The sequence below is a fragment of the Adiantum capillus-veneris genome, chromosome 5 (assembly GCF_014529385.1).
Source record: "Adiantum capillus-veneris isolate H3 chromosome 5, ASM1452938v2, whole genome shotgun sequence".
NCBI classification, from domain to species: Eukaryota; Viridiplantae; Streptophyta; class Polypodiopsida; order Polypodiales; family Pteridaceae; genus Adiantum; species Adiantum capillus-veneris.
In genome coordinates this window covers 8,966,946-8,985,852 of record NC_140935.1, presented here as the reverse complement: position 1 = coordinate 8,985,852, position 18,907 = coordinate 8,966,946, and the positions used below count along the sequence as shown (strand labels likewise).

Below are 18,907 nucleotides of genomic sequence, written 5' to 3'. Positions count from 1 at the left end.
TGCACCGATACCTTTCCCACTAGTATCAGTGACTACCACAAAGAATGGTCTTTCAAAATCAGGCAATTGCAATACAGGTGTATTAGTCAAAGCATGTTTAAGTGCATTAAATGAGCTTTCTTGCAAATCAGTCCATTCATAACGCGTATTTTTCTTTAATAAGAGAGTCAAATAATGTGATTTGTAAGCAAAATTACGAACAAATTTCCTGTAATAGCTACAAATACCAATAAAAGATCGTAGCTCATGCAATTTTTTGGGTCTAGGCCAGGATTGAATGGCTTCAATTTTCTTTGGATCGACATGTATTCCCTTACCCGATACAATATGTCCCAAATATTCAATTTCGGATTGAAAAAATGAACTCTTTTCAGGATTCAAATACAAGTGATTTTGTGCAAGCAGATCAAATACACGTGTTAAATGTTGTTTATGCTCTTCTTCAGATTTACTGAATACCAAAATGTCATCAAAAAATACAATCACAAAATCTTGATGGTCAATGAAAATTCGATTCATCATGCGTGTGAATGTAGCTGGTGCATTTGTCAAACCAAATGGCATGACAAGAAATTCATAGTGTCCAGTTCGTGTTCTGAAAGCAATTTTGTAGACATCATGTTCAAACATTTTGACTTGGTGATATCCTGATTTAAGGTCAATTTTGCTAAAGATGTGTGCCCCTTTCAGTTTGTCTAATAGGTCATCCACTCTAGGAATTGGAAACCTATTCTTAATGGTGATCTTTTTTAAAGCCCTGTAGTCGATACACATACGAAAGGTTCCATTTTTCTTCTTGACAAGAAGTACTGGAGCTCCGTATGCTGAACTACTAGGTCGGATTAGGCCTCAGTCAAGTAAATCAGTGATTTGAGTTTGTATTTCCCTTTGTGCGGTAGGATTTACACGATAAGGTGCTCTAAAAGGAGGTTCACTACCCGGTATGATGTCAATTTTGTGGTCTTCGGGGCGTGATGGTGGAATTCCAGGTGGTAGATCATGCATGAAACAATCTTTAAATTGTGAGAGAAATTCATCGTGTGTGGAATTACGTGAAGTTTCAGTTTCAGCAGAAATTTGATTTACCAATACTAGATATGTTTTCCCCTGTTTTCGAATGGCTTGTTTGTCTTGAGTGTGAGAGAGAAGTGGAAATTTTTGTTGTGCCAGTGTTGCTTGGATGGAGAAAGTTTTATTATTATGAGTGAGAGACATTGTACGTGTTTTGTAATTAATCAACGGGTCAAATTCATGACGAAATGGCATTCCCAAAATCATATCAAGACCATGCAATGGTGCTACCAAAAATGTTCGTGCTTGTGTGAATTCACCAATGCAAACTTCAACAGTGACTTGAGTTTTACAATTAAAACGTTGATTATTAAAACAGTTTGACCTTATGAGGTGATGAAATTTCAGAGAGTGATAGTTGTTGTGCCAATCATGTGGAAATGAAATCATGGCTACTACCATCATCTAGCAGAATGGTGACATTTTTACCCTTAACAGTGCCTTGCACTTTAAACAAAGTGTGAGGAGATATAGGAGTACCTGAGGATGGGTTGTCATCGTTATCATAATCAGGACCATATCCGTCACCATAGTTAACTTCCACTTCATTGTCGTCGGGTGTAGCATCTTCGATGAGGTTAAGAGTAGCTCCGTTGGGGCGGTTGTTGTTGAAGGGTTTCTGATTTGAATTCCTGTTGACTCCATTTCAATGGCCATTGGATTGACCATTGCCCTTAGCATGACCATTTGGGCACTTGTCTGCATAGTGACCATATTGAAAGCATTTAAAATACTTCACCTTTTTGTTACCATTAGAATTTGGAGGAGAACGCTGGTTGAAAGGATGTTGGTTGCCTCGTTGCTAAGTGTTGTTGTGGTTGTTGCTCGTATGAGGTTGAGCAGTGGTAGGAGGATTGTCAAATCTTCGCCTTTTGAAAAAGGTACGGCTTTGGTGTTTACTTCTGTCAAAGTTAGGAGAAAAAGGAGGTCTCTTGTTGCGGTTAGTGTTAGCAGGTTGATCAGTGTGAGAGGAATGTCCACCTTTCTTCTTTTCTGCGTTGAGAGCCAAGTTAATGGCCTTTGACAGAGAATCTGGTTCGAACATATCTATCTCAGCACTAATTTGTAGTGCCAAGCCTGATATGTACTTTCGCTTCAATTTCCTGTGACTAACATGTTCAATAGCTTACAATTGAATTGGACAATTCCAAAAACGGTCAGTGTAACCCTGTACATCTTCATTTCTACCCTGTCGAATTAAATCCCATTGACGTCGTGCTTTAGCTTTGTACTGTGTGGGCAAAAATTGGGGCAAAAACACTTTTTTCAATGCATTCCATGTGCGTGGTCTTCTTCCATGTTGTTTGGTGGCGTTCCACCACAATGCAGTGCTGCCAGTGAGATGATTGGATGCACATTTTACCATTTCATGCTCGGGAAAGTCTTCATCATGAAAATAGTCATCTAGTTGACTAACCCATGCTAGAACCGTGCTAGCATCTTTAGTGCCATCAAAATCTTTGAAAGTGAAGGCTTTTCTGCTAATTTTGTTTTTCTTGGGTGCCGGTGCAGATTCGGTGCGTGCAGAATGCAATAATTTATCTTCAAGTTCTTGCCTTCGCATGCGTTCATATGTGAGTGACTGTTGGTTTTGAAGCTGTTCTGCAATCGTGGGTGCATGAGGAAGATGTGCCATGATTGCGTGCTTTTCTTTTTCTTTTCCTTTTTTTTTTCTTTTTTTTAAAATTTTAATAAATAATTAAATGGTAATGTTTAAAAAGGCTATTTGGTGGTATTCGCAGATGCAATATGCGGAATAAAATAAAATAAATAACAGAAATGTAATGTACTTAGCTGATAACGAGCGGTGGCGTCCAGTCCAGAATGGTGATACGCTAGGAAATTGCCAGAGAATAGACAATCCGACGGTGCGTCACCGAGCTAGTTGAATTTGTAGTGTCCGGTCTCCCTTATCCTCCCGAAAGAAGCCAACAATGTCAATTGTAGAAGAGGAGTCCCCAGTTTATTCAATTGAGTGATATATATATTTTGATTAATTTGACGATGTTGGGATTCTCGGTAAATAAATTTGTAGCTCCATTGAGATAGTCGGTGTCAAGGAGGAAGTAAGTTGGAGGAGCCGAGAATTTTCGTTGCAAAAATATTTAGCACTCGGTGATTATCCTTCCACTTGTTGGCGGCACGAGTTCGATACCTATTGGAAAACAGTAGCCCTTTGTGACCGAATGAGGGGGAGCCGATCGATTTGGGAGACCGTCAAGTGGAGAGCACCATAGGCAGTAGGGGTGAATGGGAGTTAAGCAAAGGGCGGCCGAAGTAACATGTGAAAGCCGTTTGGAGGTTTTTGGTAAAAAAAAAGAAAGTTTGGTAACTATAATGGGCGGCCGGCCGAATATTGGGGTAACTTTTGAGGCTTAATTTTGAAAAGCCGGCATGGCAGCGAATACTCAGACAGCGAGCAGCGCCGTGGGGAAGATGATGAGCTGCAGGACGATGTGGTCCTCGACTCGGCACGTGCCAGGAGGCAAAACCACTCCCACGGGTAGGGCGTCCACTTTGATGGCGATTTCGACAGTTTTCGAGCAAGTTGACAGAGGAACTTTTTTGACTGTAGGTGCTGCTTCCCACGCGGACTCGGCAGTGATATTAAAAACCAAGAAAATTGTTGGTTTTTGAGCTAGACTTGCTCCCTTCATGGCCCGTGTCTTCTTTGTTTGCCCCAACCTTCGAGTTTCTGTGACAAGTTTTACTTTCCTTCTCTCTCCTTCAATCCGTCTCTCTTTCCTTCTTAACTAAATTTTCCGATGTCGTCCATATGACAATGTAATTGCTCGAGTACACTAGCTTTTCGAAATCAAGAATTTCCCGACTCCCCAAGCTTTATGCTTTCTTCTTGCCTTCACAATCCGCAATGATTATGCATTAAATTGGAAAGTTGAGACTCGACATACCGTCTTTTGACCATCATGAAGCCGAGATTGAAAATCAGTTGCCGATTAGCCACCAATTAACAATCGAGTTTTCTTCTGCGAACTCGATCAATTATACTTCGAATTTCCACGAGCCCTGATGCTCTGATACCACTGTTGGGAGAAGAGGGGGGAGATTGACCACTTAGAATATTCAACATAAGCTTTCAAGCCATCACCATCAAACTATCCACCTCTTCTTCCAATTTCCAAGCACACACACTCACCTAGACTATGACACACAGACACACACACACACACACACACACACACACACACACACACACATACACACACACACACACAGTAAACATAGAATTGACATAGACAAGTTTGTAAGAGAGTGTAAAAGATGTGTAAGAGATGGAGACTAGATTAGAGAGTACACAACAAAATAACCATAGCTTAAGAGAGTAGAGAAGAGAATCTGCAAGAGAAAGGCCTAAATCTAGCCCCAAACTCCATAGCACCTCTCTTGTGGAGTTGGTATTTAATATATTATTTTGAGTTTTAGGGTGCCAAAAATTGAGGCCCCTCTTTTTACAACCACTTCACTTTTGTAAATGAGTGAAGCTCATTAGTTCTTGCATGACCCATAAGGGGAGTTCCCACTACAACTATTTACAGAGCCATAGTACCGGCTTGTCTTTACGGCTCGTCGATTGAGGTTATAGTGAAGAAGTTATGGCAGTTTGAAGTTTGAGTTGATGGCAGATCCGTACCGGATTGGGCAATTGCAGCTGAGAGGTTTGAGATGAATTGAATGCATGGGCATGAAGTACTCACTTTGTGGAGCGTGTCAGTTTTTTCAAATCAGCAAATCGAAGATCTGATCGCCAAGTTATCGCCAGATTAAATTTCCCTGGGGACTAGTTCCATGCCAGGTCGGTCGCCTTGGTCGGTGTGCCATCTGGGAATTTCACAGCCTCAACAGGGTTTGCATGCGTTCTATGTAGCTTGAGAAGTCTATAGGAATTTACGGCTCATCAGACAAAGTCCGAATTGATGAGATAATAAGGCTTGAAGCCGGTGTTAGTTGTTGGCACTGCTGAGCTCGATAATTTTTGCCATCATCCGAGAAGCTGATATAAGTAGTAAACAATCGAGTGCGAAGGGAATGCCTTTAGAAAAATGCAATCACCTATACGTGCATCTTAAAAGCATGTGGCATTATTCAAGATGCTGATATGGGCAGTAAAATTCACGATGATAGTGTCAAATGATGTGATAGGCACTGCTTTGGTCGGAATGTATACCAAATGTTGTGCTTAGCCATGCTTTGCCCGAAGAGTGTGCCCAAGGTGGTGCCCTTCGAGGGCCACTCGCCCAAGGACACTATGGTGCCCAAGGGCACAATAGTAATGGAAGCCCAATAAGGGAAATGAGGGTTATTGTGTGTGAAGAGGGGTAAAAATAAAAGAAAAAGAGATGGCGGGCAGGGAGAGTAGCGAACGGATGCGGAGGGAGGGGGAGTGTGAGACGTAGCGGGGGTTGTGAAGCTTGAATGAGAGTGCTCCAATAGGGAAAACTCATCGGCTCGCCAAGGCGCCTTGATTCGGTCCCAGTCTCGCCAATTTTGGTGTAGCTCCACAGTTGGCTTGCCACATCACCGACGGTCGTTTGCACAACGACGACGCCGTCAGTGCTAAAAATAATAAAGGGCTATTGGAAGAAAGGGCATGGCATGAAGGCAACGGGTTGCTTGGCAAGATGGAAACATGAGGAAGGGAAGAAGAAAGAGGACCCGTTTTCTCTCTTTGGCTCAGGACCTCAAGGAGGTTCTATCTCTCTCTCTCGACCAAGTGGAGGAGCAAGGAACTCCAAGCAAGGCTCTCGAGTGAGGGGCTGGGACGACCAAGGAAGGAGTATTGCAAGAGGATAACAAGGATAAGCAAAAGAGGGGAGGAACAAAGGGAAGGAAGGGAGGAGGGAGAAGATGTGGACTATCTCTCTTTCTCTCGTATAATCTCTCTCTCTCTCTCTCTCTCTCTCTCTCTCTCTCTCTCTCTCTCTCATAGATGACCAAGCAGGAAGTGTATGTATCTCTCGTCGAGCACAAGTCAAGCATAAGTACTTGAAGTTCTCTATGGTCCTGTCTTTACGGCTCGTCGATTGGAGCTACAATGAAGATGATGGCATATCTGTACCGGATTGGACAACTGTAGCTGAGAGGTTTGAGATGAAGTGAATGCATGGGCCTAAAGTGCTCACTTTGTGGAGTGCATTGGCCTTTTCAGATCAGCAATCAGAGATATTATTGCCAAGTTATTGCCAAATTAAATTTCCTAGGGGGGCAGTTTCATGCCAGGTCGATTGCCTAGGTTGGTGTGCCATCCAGGAATTTTACAGTGTCAACAAGGTTTGTATGCGTTCTATGCAGCTTGAGAAGTCTATAGGAATTTACAGCTCGTCAGACAGAGTTCGGGTTGATGAGATAATAAGGCTTGAAGCCGATGTTAGTTTCCGACACTGCTTAGCTGGATAATTTTTGGCATCATCATTGGAGAAGCTGATACAAGCAGTAAACAACCGAGTGCGAAGGGAATGCCTTCCAAAAAATGCAATCACCTATACGTGCATCTAAAAAGCATGTGGCATTATCCGAGATGCTCATATTAGCAATACAATTCACGATCATATTGTAAATGTTGTGCATAGGCACTGCTTTGGCCGAAATGTATACCAAATGTTGTGCTGAGCCATGCTTTGCCCACCCACCCAAGGACACTATGGTGCCCAAGGGCCCAATAGTAATGCGCGCCCAAGGGGATAGGCTCAATGACTGCCCAATAAAAGAAATGAGGGTTATTGTGTGTGAAGGGGGGCAAAAATAAAAGAAAAAGAGATGGCGAGTAGGGAGAGCAGGGAACGGATGCGGAGGGAGGGGGAGAGTGAGACATAGCGGGGGCTATGAAGCTCGGATGAGAGTGCTCCAATAGGGAAAACTCGTCGGCTTGCCAAGGCGCCCCGATTTGGCCCCAGTCTCGCCAATTTTGGCACAGCTCCGCAGCTGGCTTGCCACATCACCGACAGTCGTTCCCACAATGACGACGTCGTTGGTGCTAAAAATAATAATGGGCTATTGGAAGAAAGGGCATGGCAATATGAAGGCAACGGGTGGCTGGGAAAGATGGAAACATGAGGAAGGGAAGAAGAAAGAGGACCCATTCTCTCTCTTTGGCTCGGGACCTCAAGGAGGTTCCATCTCTCACTCTCGACCAAGAGGAGGAGCTAGGAACTCCAAGCAAGGCTCTCGAGTGAGGGGCTTGGATGACCAAGGAAGGAGTATTGCAAGAGGATAACAAGGATATGCAAAAGAGGCGAGGAACAAAGGGAAGGAAGGGGGGAGGGAGAAGATTTGGACTCTCTCTTTCTCTCGTATAATCTCTCTCTCTCTCTCTCTCTCTCTCTCTCTCTCTCTCTCTTATAGATGAGCAAGCAGGAAGTGTATCCCTCTCTCGTCGAGCACAAGTCAAGCATAAGGAAGAGGGAACTCTCTCCCTGAGAGTAAGCAAAGCAAGGCAAAAAGGAGGCACTCTCTCTCTCTCTCAGATTTAAAGCATGTAGCTATCTCTCTCTCGGCAAGCAAGGGTGTAAAGCTTGAGGGATGGCAATACATGTGCTAAATAGGGCAAATGAAGGCAAATAAAAAGAGAAATTGTGTAGAGCTTTTGAGAGCGCTTGACAACTTAAGGGTAGATCGAAAGAGAAATTTGAAGCTTATTGTTGGTAACTGAAGCAATGGAAGGAGCGTAAGAGCAAGCTAAGGAAGTCACTCAGAGAAGTTTTATGAGGACAATCAAAGGAACGGGAGCAGTGCAGAGAGCTCTTGAAGGTAGTTGAAGCAGATAAAGTGACAAGAGAAAATTTCCATCACCGTCATCAACTGAAGATTGATTAATCATCCTGTTAAGTCTCAGTGTCGTTAATGGCCCGGTTAATCCTGTAAAAAGGGAGCTTAAACTCCTAATTATCAGATAATCCAAGTGACAGTGCTGTTAACAGTCCACCTTGGCTAAGGATTAAGCTGTACTCAAAGTTTAAACTCAATTTATTGATGGTTACGAGTGATTACTAGATCTTTCAGTGTTTGTTGTTCTCTCTCTTTCACACCTCTCATAGCTAGAGGCCCGACGCCTTTCCGACTCACGTTTTGAACACATATCCCCTGACAATGTGTATGAAGTCTTTTGTGGCAAAATGAAGTGACTTTTGTCCCACTGACTCATCACTCAAGCAACTCTCAGCAACTTTCAAAATTCAATTTGAACACTTTTTGTGCAAGTTATGGCCAATACAACATGAATTTGCCCAGTTTCTATCTTTTGGCTTTTGCAAGCTCAAATGAGCTCCAAATTCAGTGAAATTTTGGCTAGGGGCTTCTTTTATGCTCTAGGGCACTAGGGTATACTCAAATGTACGATCTGACCCAAATCTGGCCCCTAAGACATCATATGCAGATGTATTTTTGCTCAAATTTCACTTATATTTCTACCCAAGGTACTCCTTGATGGTTACAACAAGAATATGTGATCACAAATTTTTTTGGATGTGCTCAGAATTGCCACTTTTTCACAGTTACCTTCTTGTATCTGCACAATTCTCTTTAAAAGCAAAAGTATGTGTCCAAATGAGATGAAATTTTGCACGCAAGCTTAACACATAATTTCCAAACCCTTTGTATGGTCAAAAGTGCAATTGGATTGTGAGATCTAGCCTTGAGACATCATATGCGTATGATGTCTATGTGCTCAAAATTGACCCAAATTTGGTCTGTAAGCTTGTCTTGTGGTGCTTAACACCCTGGTATGCTCAGATTTCAATTTTGGTCCCTAAAAGTGCCCTTTAGACATCATATGCGGATGTTGTCTAACTAGTCAGTTCATATGTCAATCGAGGACACATATGACACGATAGGCGCATGGAGGCAATCTCTTTAGCTTGTCAGGATGAGACCATCCCACACATACAACACTCTGGAAGGCTAACTAAACCACAATTATGAATCTCACTACTCTCAACTACACCAATCAACCCACATACACGCAAATGGAATGAAACTCACTAAACCATACCAGAATCATACAAAAATTAAGGAACACCATCCCCTCACTAGGATACACCTGTCCCAAGCCTCTACACTCAAAATCCTAACTCTAAACCCATTTGCGAAGAACGCGTATGAAGACAGAGCTGGATTTCAGGAAGTGTCCGAAATTGAAATCTATGAGTACATATGCGTAGCTTATGTCTCCATGATCCTAATGACTACTTGCAAGCAGAAAACAGACATCGTTTGATATACTTACAAACGTAATAGCTCGTAGATACACGAGTGCGTTCGTCCTGTTCCATGAGGAATGCTTGGCGTTGTCGTGTAGCTCTTGTTGAGCCTAGCACGATGGTGTGTCGGTTCTCCAATGTGATGAACGAGCGGGGAGTTGCATCAAGAAGAAGCTCACGCTTTCTCTCTTTCTCTCTCACATAGTCAACGGCAGCTTAAAACTTGATTATGATAAACTCTTTACAAAAAATGATAGGTTAAACCTAAAATAGAGTTCAAAGGGTAAAATGGCTTTGTATTTACAATCTGGAAGTGCCATTGCACCACAGCTTCTGCAACTAGACTAGCCACGTATTACGAATGATGTTACTAACCATAATCCGCAGCATTTCATAACTCTCAGAAAATAAGACTTTGTTGCAAAAATTGAGTTATGTTGTGTTGTTGACCGGGCGATCAACATCTACATTGCAATGGAAAATTCAAGAGAGGCCAAAATGTCCTTTTCTCTTGGGATTATATGCATGCATACTGTGTTCTTTGCACATCCACAAAGTACAATGATCATGCATTTCCTCCACATGATAGAGAGTGTGTGATGGCACTTATGTGTGTGTGAATGTGCTTTGGAAGAGTAAGAAGTGTTTTTCTTTGATTTCAAATTAAAAGACAAAAAATGCCGTAGAAGGATTATGAAGTATAATTATGCATGCATAGCTCTATTCATGTTATAGATTGCTTTCTTCCTACTTCCAATAGAATGATGAAGATTAGAATGGTGGATTCCATCTTTCTTAAAACCAATGCTTGTCCTTGGCAAGAGAGTACGCAAGTTCTTGAGAGCATCCCATGAAGGGATAATCATCAGCCTTATTATTACCCTTGTTATTATGAGCTAACATTGCAACAAGTAACAAAATCAAGAGAGGCGAAAACATTTCTATGTTTTATTAGGATTATATAAGTGTATACTATATTCTTTACATGCATGTACACCTTCTCATCTATATTACAAATAACAAAATTAAGAGAGGCCAAAATGCCACTTTTTTTTAGGATGTTTTTTCCGCGATGACATCTCAATCGTTGACATCATGTCTTTCCTCCACCGCCGCTTCATCATCTTGGTGCTTCTCTCCATGTGTATTTTCATTCTCTCTCACCACTTGTAGTTCCCCTACCTCTTTTTTAATGGTCTACTTTAGTATGTACCATGACATGTGGGCGCCATGCCACCTCTCTCTCTCTCTCTCTCTCTCTCTCTCTCTCTCTCTCTCACTCACACACACACACACACACACACACACACACACACACAGCCCCCTCTACAATGTTCTAGACAACTTGGAGTCTTTCTCTCTCGGCGCCTCTCACGACCACTGCAAAAGGGCAGCCTGCAATCTCGCTCTCTCTCTCTCTCTCTCTCTCTCTCTCTCTCTCTCTCTCTCTCTCTCTCTCTCCATGCAGGAGGGCAAGCATGCTTCCCTCGGTAGGCACAACACTCTCTCTCAACTTGCGTTGAAAGGTGGGGTGATCCAAGTGAGGGACACTTGGGATGTTGCTTGTGGCAGGAGCAACAACAACCTCCTCATGAATTCTTTGGGACAGGGTGAGAGAGTCATTGCTTATTGGTGACAGGTCACGAGGAGAGGGAAAGCTGTGCAAGGGCATCGGTGAGGTGCAGAGGAAGGCAACGGGGAATTGCAAGGGTTGCAAAATATCCTTTGGAATCTTCCAAGCTAATGAGTTTATTTCTTTAAGCTTGCTATCATAGCCTCCACAAAATTTCCTCTTTGGTTGATTTGGGCTCTTTCTTGCATGCCATCCTTGCCCTTGATGATCCCTCCATGTACCCATATCCACACACTACTGATACACCCATTGCTTCTCATCCGTGCACCTTGCCACCCTGGTTATTTTGAACCTCTCCTCTTTAGAAAATCTATATAGAATCTCTCCTCTTCAGGCACTATCACCATTGATAATGTCTTGATCGTCACCACTACAAGCACCACATGCATAGCATGGACATTCTTAAGGAAATGCTAGTACACCTGCAACACCTCATGGACTTGGTTTGTGTTGACAATGCCGATGCTCGACACAACAAAAGGAGATCGGCCTTTGCTAATCTTAGCTTGCAATGTAGGCTGATCTTCATCACTAGTTTCAAGCTTATACTTCTTCTTGATCACATAATGCTATACATACATAATGACCACTCGTATGCCTACAAAAGCTATTGACATGTATGCACTATAAGAAATGTAGAACAAAATAGGATCTTGTAGCAAGAAGAGTAAAGAGAGATACGATGCAAATTAAGTTAGTGGAAAATCAAATTTTTTAGATAAGCACTATTACAAAGTGATGGCGTCATCAACCCATGCACTCTCAAGGTAGTGTTGATATGGAAATATGGACAACTAGAGCTAGTGGGTAGGAATACAAGAGGCTGATTATTCTTCAATATAGGATGCGATGGTTCATGGAGATGGCCACCTTATATAGTGCTACGGTGGTAGATAAAGGTGTGTGTGACATATGCTGTATATGACTATGCTAATCCACTGTTTGTGGCCACTAGCCACCAACCATTGACCACAACCATTGACCACAACCACCAACCATTGACCACAACCACCGACGATTGGCCACCAACCATAGTACTAATGGCATGTACATATGGCTTCCTTCAAAATTGCGTTGCCCCCAAACCCCTGCATGGGGCGTTGTTGGCCCATTGGACCCCAAGGTTGGGATGTCAAATTAGCTCAATACCATCCATGATCGTAATATATAGACCTCATCAGCATGAAAGTTGCAATCCACCAAATAAATGTGCACTGTTGGCTTCTCCTCATATGAGGCCTTACAAATTGTGCAACATACATGATGGTTGGAAAAATTGACAGGTGGGCATTGCAGCTATACTAATAGCTGCCTTGGTCGAACTTATAGAGGTTCAACAAAAGTAGACGAGTTCGATATTTAGGAACACAAGAGGAAAAGCAATGGTCAAATACATTGGTGTTTGTCATATAAACATCATTATAAGGGTGGCTTGGGTGGTGAGCACTGTCATGACCATCATGATAGCTAAGATCGCAATCCATGCGCCTTCCTAATAAATGTCGTTGTCTTGAGATCACCAATGGCGACGATGCAAAGGAGAATTATAGTCCAGTTCACCTATGGCACATAGATTTTTCCTAGCATGCTCTTTTATGTATGTACGTTTTTGACCTAAGGGAAGCATCTCAAAGCTTGTGATTGTTAAACGATTGAGAATGTGGTTGAGATCATGGCTTGGCTAGCAATGATGGCGGAGATGATAGCAATTGCAAATATCAACCAAACTATGAAATTGTAAGGAGGGATGGATTTGTAGAATATTTGGGCAACATCTTTAGGGTACAAATAAGCTACAACTTTCCCAAAGTAATCTGCTATCAAGGAAGGAATGATGATGATCGCGGATCGACTCAATAGAGAAGTGGCTAACATTGGCAGACACAGTCTCAATATCGGTTTGCAGAGTATGATGCTGTCTAGAGAGATCCAGCTTGTGTACCACGATCCATAAAGTACCTAAGTCTCTAATATGGATTGAAAGCATAAAGCACCATCCAATCATGCAATATGATGTTGTAGATGCCAATAACACTTATGCATATGTACCACACAATGAGAAATATCATGAAAAACCACTTGGCTTTTGTTGTATTGAAATGTTGTAAACTAAAAAGCACTATCAAACTCACAATGGAAATCCACACAACTACATTTGTGCTCAGCTTCAAGAAATTTGGCTTGATCCTATCCATTGCTGACAAAACAAAGAACGGTGGCGTCAGGATGCCATCGCCATTGATCTGGCACTTGGTTGAGAAGAGTGATAATCAACAAGATCTGCTTGATAACTTTGCTTCAAGAAGTTACGTGTTTTTGGGGTGTCGATTGGTGTATATACATGAATTCTTATCGAGGAGGTTATCGTCGTCGTTGCCTTGTTGTTGGCTAGGGGGCAATTGGCTAACTTTGGCGTGTGACAGATGTAGCTTGCAAACGAAGGATGCTTGGGCTAACACTGCCAAAAACGGTAGAGTTGGATTTGCAAAAGCTTCGTTGAGCAAATGCTTACAAAATAGTGAGTGCAGAATTATCCCTGCTCTCCCCTCCGTGCGAATCTGCTCTTAAGAAAAAACGCCGCAAACAAGGCTCTTTGATTTCGTGGGTCTGATCTCTCTCGGCAGAAGAGTGTATATGGAGCTTGGAGAGCTGACTGGGAGAGATGGTGAGTCCAATGTACTGCATGACAGGAGGGGAGAAATTATTTGGGGACACCTTGAAGTGGGACGATCGCGGCACCAATCGAAGCTCCAGGCAGGCCGACTTGACCCACCACAAAGTTACCCAACAACTTCTGTGGCTGGATAGCCCCCACAACCCATCTAGGGACGCAGAGCAGCGTCGGCTCCTTGGAGGCACTGCAGATCCTCTCTCGCCCTCTCTCATATGGGCCTGCTGTAAGACCAAGGATCTGTCAAGAGGCAGCAGGCTACATCATGAGTTGCAGAAAAGGGGGTTAATCGAGAAAAATTACTCAGACGCTTTAGTTACAATGTATGCAAAGTGCGATGAAATCCAGAAAGCACAAATTCTGCTTGACAAGCATAATAGCACCAGTATTATCCCATGGACTGCATTGATAGCAGGCTATGCCCGACAAGGTCAGGGCCAGAATGCTCTAGACTGTTTCGAGCGAATGCAATATGAAAACATCCCTCCAAATTCAGTGACCTATGCATGCATCCTAAAAGCATGTGCCATGAGCAAAGCCCTTGACAAGGGAAAACTAATTCACTATGAGATTTCGAAGCAGGGGCTGCTGGAATGTGATATTGTGCTGAGTACAGCTCTTTTGGACATGTATGCCAAGTGTGGTGCTCTTCCTCAGGCGCATGGTGTGCTAGAGAAGCTCCCTTTCCGCGACGTCATCTCCTGGAATGCTTTGATCGCAGGTTATGCTGGAAAAGGGCAAGGCCAACAAGCTCTGCAATGTTTCCAACAAATGCAGCGTGAGGGAATTCTTCCAAATGCAGTGACTTACATTTGCATTCTGAAAGGGTGTGCTGCAATTGGAGCCTTAGACAGAGGAAAGCAAATTCATGATGAGGTTTTGAAAAAGGGGTTTCTGGAGCATAATATCATTCTGGGCAGTGCTCTTGTGGACATGTATGCTAAGTGTGGTACTCTTTCTCAAGCGCAAAGTGTTCTAGAGAAGCTCCCTTCTCGCAACGTCGTCTCTTGGAATGCTTTGATCGCAGGACACGCTCAAAATGGGCAAGGTCACCAAGCTCTAGAATGTTTTGAACAAATGCAGTGCGAGGGCATACTTCCAGATGCAGTGACCTATGCATGCATTTTGAAAGCATGTGCTTGGATCGGGGCCAGGGACAAGGGAAAGCAAATCCATGAAGAGGTCTCGAAACAGGGGTTGCTCGAGCATAATATTATGCTGGGTAATGCTCTTGTGGACATGTATGCCAAGTGTGGTGCTCTTCCTTTTGCCCGAAGTGTTTTGGAAGAGCTCCCTACTCGGGATGTGGTCTCTTGGAGTGCGTTGATCACAGGATACGTTCAAGAGGGTCAATGCCAACAGGCTCTAGAATGTTTTAAATGCATGCAGGACGAGGGTGTCCTTCCAGATGCAGTGACATTCCTTTGCCTGCTGAAGTTGTGTAGTCATCTAGGTCTGGTGGAAAAGAGCCTAGAATTGTTTGATAGTATGGAAGCTGTGTATGGTCTAAAACCTGATGTAGAGTGTGTTACCTGCATGGTTGACATTCTTGGACGTGCTGGGCACCTGGTAAGGGCAGTTGAAGTCGTCCAAAGGATGCCTTTCTATGCTAACTCTGCCATTTGGCATTGCCTCTTGGGTGCTTGTTGGAAATGGTTAGATGTCAATGTGGGCACTTGGGCATTTGAACAGGCAGTAGAGCTAGATAAATGCGATGGGGCAGCTTACGTTTTGATGGAAAATATATATGCTGCAGCTGGCATGCAAGAGCAGGCTAAAGACATTGAAGCCATGAGAAAAGAGAACAAAGCACTGACGCCATCGGGGTGTAGTTCATGGATCAATTCGAACAATGTAGTGCAGGAGTTTGGTATTGATGACACAAAGCATGCTCAAAGCACACATATTGACTTGAAGCAGGATATTGCTCATAGAATGTTGCAGCAAGGGTACTTTTCGGTGCCACAAGGCATGGCTGATGGTTCAAAGGCACAATTATTTTTCTGTCATCTTGAGAAGTTAGTGCTACCTCAAGAAGACGATATGACCATTAGGACTAATTTGCAAATGTGTGGTAATCGCCACACTGTCATATCGTATGTATAAACATAGAAAAGTGAGACTTGTTTGAGGCGTGCAGGCTTACCTTTTATCCTCTTGACATAGATTTCCTGCATATCAGACCTTTGAGATTGTAGATTTGTTCGGTTCTTTATTGGGAAAGGTGGTTTACGTGCATCTAATGAATGCCCCACCTCAGAGCCCCACATCAGTTTTGGGGTAACTTGGCCTCCTTTTATAAGTGACCGGCCACACTGGCTGGGTTCATAGCCCGCCTGGACATTGAACACCCATCCTGAGTTTGTCATAGACTAGGTCCCCTCTCTAGTGATGGTCCTAGGATACGACATAACATACCATATAAAAGGCACATTTCAAGAATGACAACCCAAACAAAATTGATCAACTCTAACTTGTATCTAAGAACAACATAGTTTGTATTTTCTCAAGGTTTTAACACTAGTCTTGTAATTGGACATTCAAGTGTCTTGAGACATTGAAGTGTTTTGTTTTCTTACAAGTTTTGCCTGTCAATCTAGAAACAAGTTTTTTACAGTTTTCTTTTATCGGTCGCAGGTTGGCTATGAGGGAAATAAAACATTGGATTTTTCTTCATGTCAAAATACAAACCCTATGGAGAGAAATGTGGTAAGTTTTAAGTCGTTAATTTTTTAAAAAATTAAGTTGCTTTGCTAAAAAAAATCATAAAATGCTTATATTTCTTTGTGGGGATGACTTATTTTTATGTTTGTAAAAGTGAAGTGTTAGTACTTAGTGTTACAAAATAATGGAATGCTCTTCAAGAACTAGTTTTCAAGTCATTTGTAAGTTATAGACATAATTGCATACTTACGTACGTGTTGATTAAGACCATAATTTTGGCCTTCTAAAGGTACTCTCATGGAATTGGAGCTATTCTAGTGTAGTTTGACACAAACAAACCAAGAAACTAAGTATTTTTTCAGTTGCCTAACTTAGTTAAATTTCATTGCTTGAAAAATCCTTTAAAAGTATCGAGTCCTCCACAATAACATTAAAAACCAAGGTTTTTGGTGTCCCAATTGTGTCCATACCACATACTTTTACACATTTAATTGATCTACGCAAAAAGTTTGAAGTTATTTGAGGTTTTGATATCAAGAATTAAAATATCAAAGTTTTCTTCTGCATAATTTTGAATATTTGAAATGTTCCAATAATTGTTGCTTTTGAAAGCACTTATACTTGTCGCCTTGAGTCCTCAATCGAGAGGGTAAGCAATGTGTCACTTTCTAAAATGCACAAATACAACGAAAACATACTATTCTTTGTATACAACAATATGCTTGAAATAAACATATCAAACATGTAGAACTTTAAATTATTTTATATACCCTCAAGTAAATCTTTTTGCACATGAAACTTGCAATTATTTGTAGCACGATTGTGAAAAAGTCACGTACAAATTTCTACAAGGTCTCTTCATTTTTTCTTGAGCTTAAAAAGTCGATTTCTTCAAAGGATCAATCACAGTCTTCTTATAGGATCCACTTAGAGTATAGTTCTTGATTATGATAGCTTTTAAAATGCATGCAAGGTTATATTTTTGAAAGACCCTCTAGCTAACATATTTAAGCATATCAAAAGGGTTTTCTTAAATCAACGTCTGATGCAAGTAGCATTTAATCTGAATTTGTAAAAAAAAGGACACTCATGTGTCATGTTTTGGTACCACATTAGTGTTAAGTAAGATAAGCATTGAGATCTATGCATATTGTTATCGCACAAAGAATCTGTGTGAATGCAACTCTCTCTCTCTCTCTCTCTCTCTCTCTCTCTCTCTCTCTCTCAAGTGAATGAAGCTTTTCACAACGCCAATGTATTATGGCTTGGGAGAAATCCGGTGGGTCACGCTTTATACATTACACCACCCATATTGCTCCCAACTACAAAACCATGTTCTTTGTTGAAAGAGGAAACCGTACTCACACTTACATGCTTGAGCCTATCCCCTTAACGGCGATACGCACTATAGCAGCCATTCGGCTTAGCTCCCATTTACTTCGATGTGAGATAGGGCGTTGGGGCAATGGAGAAGAGTCAAATCAACTATGCACATTATGCTCATTGCAAGTTCGAGAGTCTGAGTACCACACACTACTAGAGTGCTCAACTTTTGGTCACATCCGAACTTGCTTCTCTCACACTTTCAGCCATGACTTAGACCTACACACTTTCCTCTCCCAGCCACAGTGTGGGCTCTCCCATTGTGACTCTCATCACCACAATTTTGGAGCATCAAGAGTCACTATCAGCCATACACATACTGCATCACATGTAACTTTGGTCCCATAGGTCATATTTGACCTTTGAGGACGATAATAAAATCTCTCTCTCTCTCTCTCTCTCTCTCTCACCTATCCCCTTGTTTGCAATATGCTCCATATTACCAATCTGGTGTAGCTCCCATAGCACCATAGTACTAATCCAGCTTAGCTCCCATCCCCTTCAAGTGGGATATAGAGCTTATGGCATTGGGGAAGAGTCTCTCCGTTTACATGCTGCAGATTCAAATGTTTTCTTTGCTTATGCTGACATTCAAGCTTGCTTTCCTCAAATTTTCAAAGTAAGCCACTCCTTCCTCATAGTCCTCAAGCTCCGAGAGGTCAACGGCTAGCTCACCATAGAGTATTCGTCATTTTTTATTTGGTCTCATATGTCATTCTTGACCTTCGAGAGGATTCATCTCTCTCTCTCTCTCTCTCTCTCTCTCTCTCTCCCCCCTTTGTGAATTTTTGCAAACCTTTTGATAGATTATCTGGTTGGAGATTCATGCATGGATTGCATGATTTGTGTGTTTAAAGCGAGAGTACATGGTGTATCTTGGTATTTCATGAGACAAGAACATGTAGGGTTTGTGTCCTCAAAAGGATTTTCTTTGTTAGCATATACATGTGGTAGTGATGTGTGTGAACACACTTAGGACCGCCGAGGCATTTTTTCAGGAGGTTTTTCCCCCCCGTGCATTGTACATACGCCCATCACTCTAGGGATAACTTATCTTTCAAGCAATCCAACTATGTTAACCTTCACGGACACCCTGTCACCTTTGACGGATGCATATTACTTATCCAATAGGTGTGTAGATGATCGCGGATAGGAACGCACCACTTATCTCATTTTTACAGTAGTTTTGCAACAACTGGCACTATGAGCGCCCATGTGTGAATGGGCCAAACTCTTATAAAAGGTCCATTTGACCTAAAAATCCTCATTCTC

The 18,907-nt window shown here is 42.2% G+C and overlaps 1 protein-coding gene and 1 pseudogene across 1 annotated transcript; one reads left to right on the top strand and one right to left on the bottom strand.

Moving 5' to 3' along the window:
• Positions 1 to 11,053: 11,053 nt before the first annotated feature.
• LOC147456855 (putative potassium transporter 12) lies at positions 11,054 to 13,481 on the bottom strand (annotated as a pseudogene).
• Positions 13,427 to 16,125, top strand: LOC147456854 (putative pentatricopeptide repeat-containing protein At3g13770, mitochondrial). The gene has a single exon (XM_086511972.1). The coding sequence runs from the start codon at positions 13,580 to 13,582 to the stop codon at positions 15,692 to 15,694; it is 2,115 nt and encodes a 704-aa protein (XP_086368098.1). The 5' UTR covers positions 13,427 to 13,579; the 3' UTR covers positions 15,695 to 16,125.
• The last annotated feature ends 2,782 nt before the right edge of the window (positions 16,126 to 18,907 follow it).

What these genes read in the sequence shown, in the direction of transcription:
- LOC147456854 (XM_086511972.1), top strand. Translation starts at nt 13,580, where the DNA reads ATGGTGAGTCCAATGTACTGCATGACAGGAGGGGAGAAATTATTTGGG.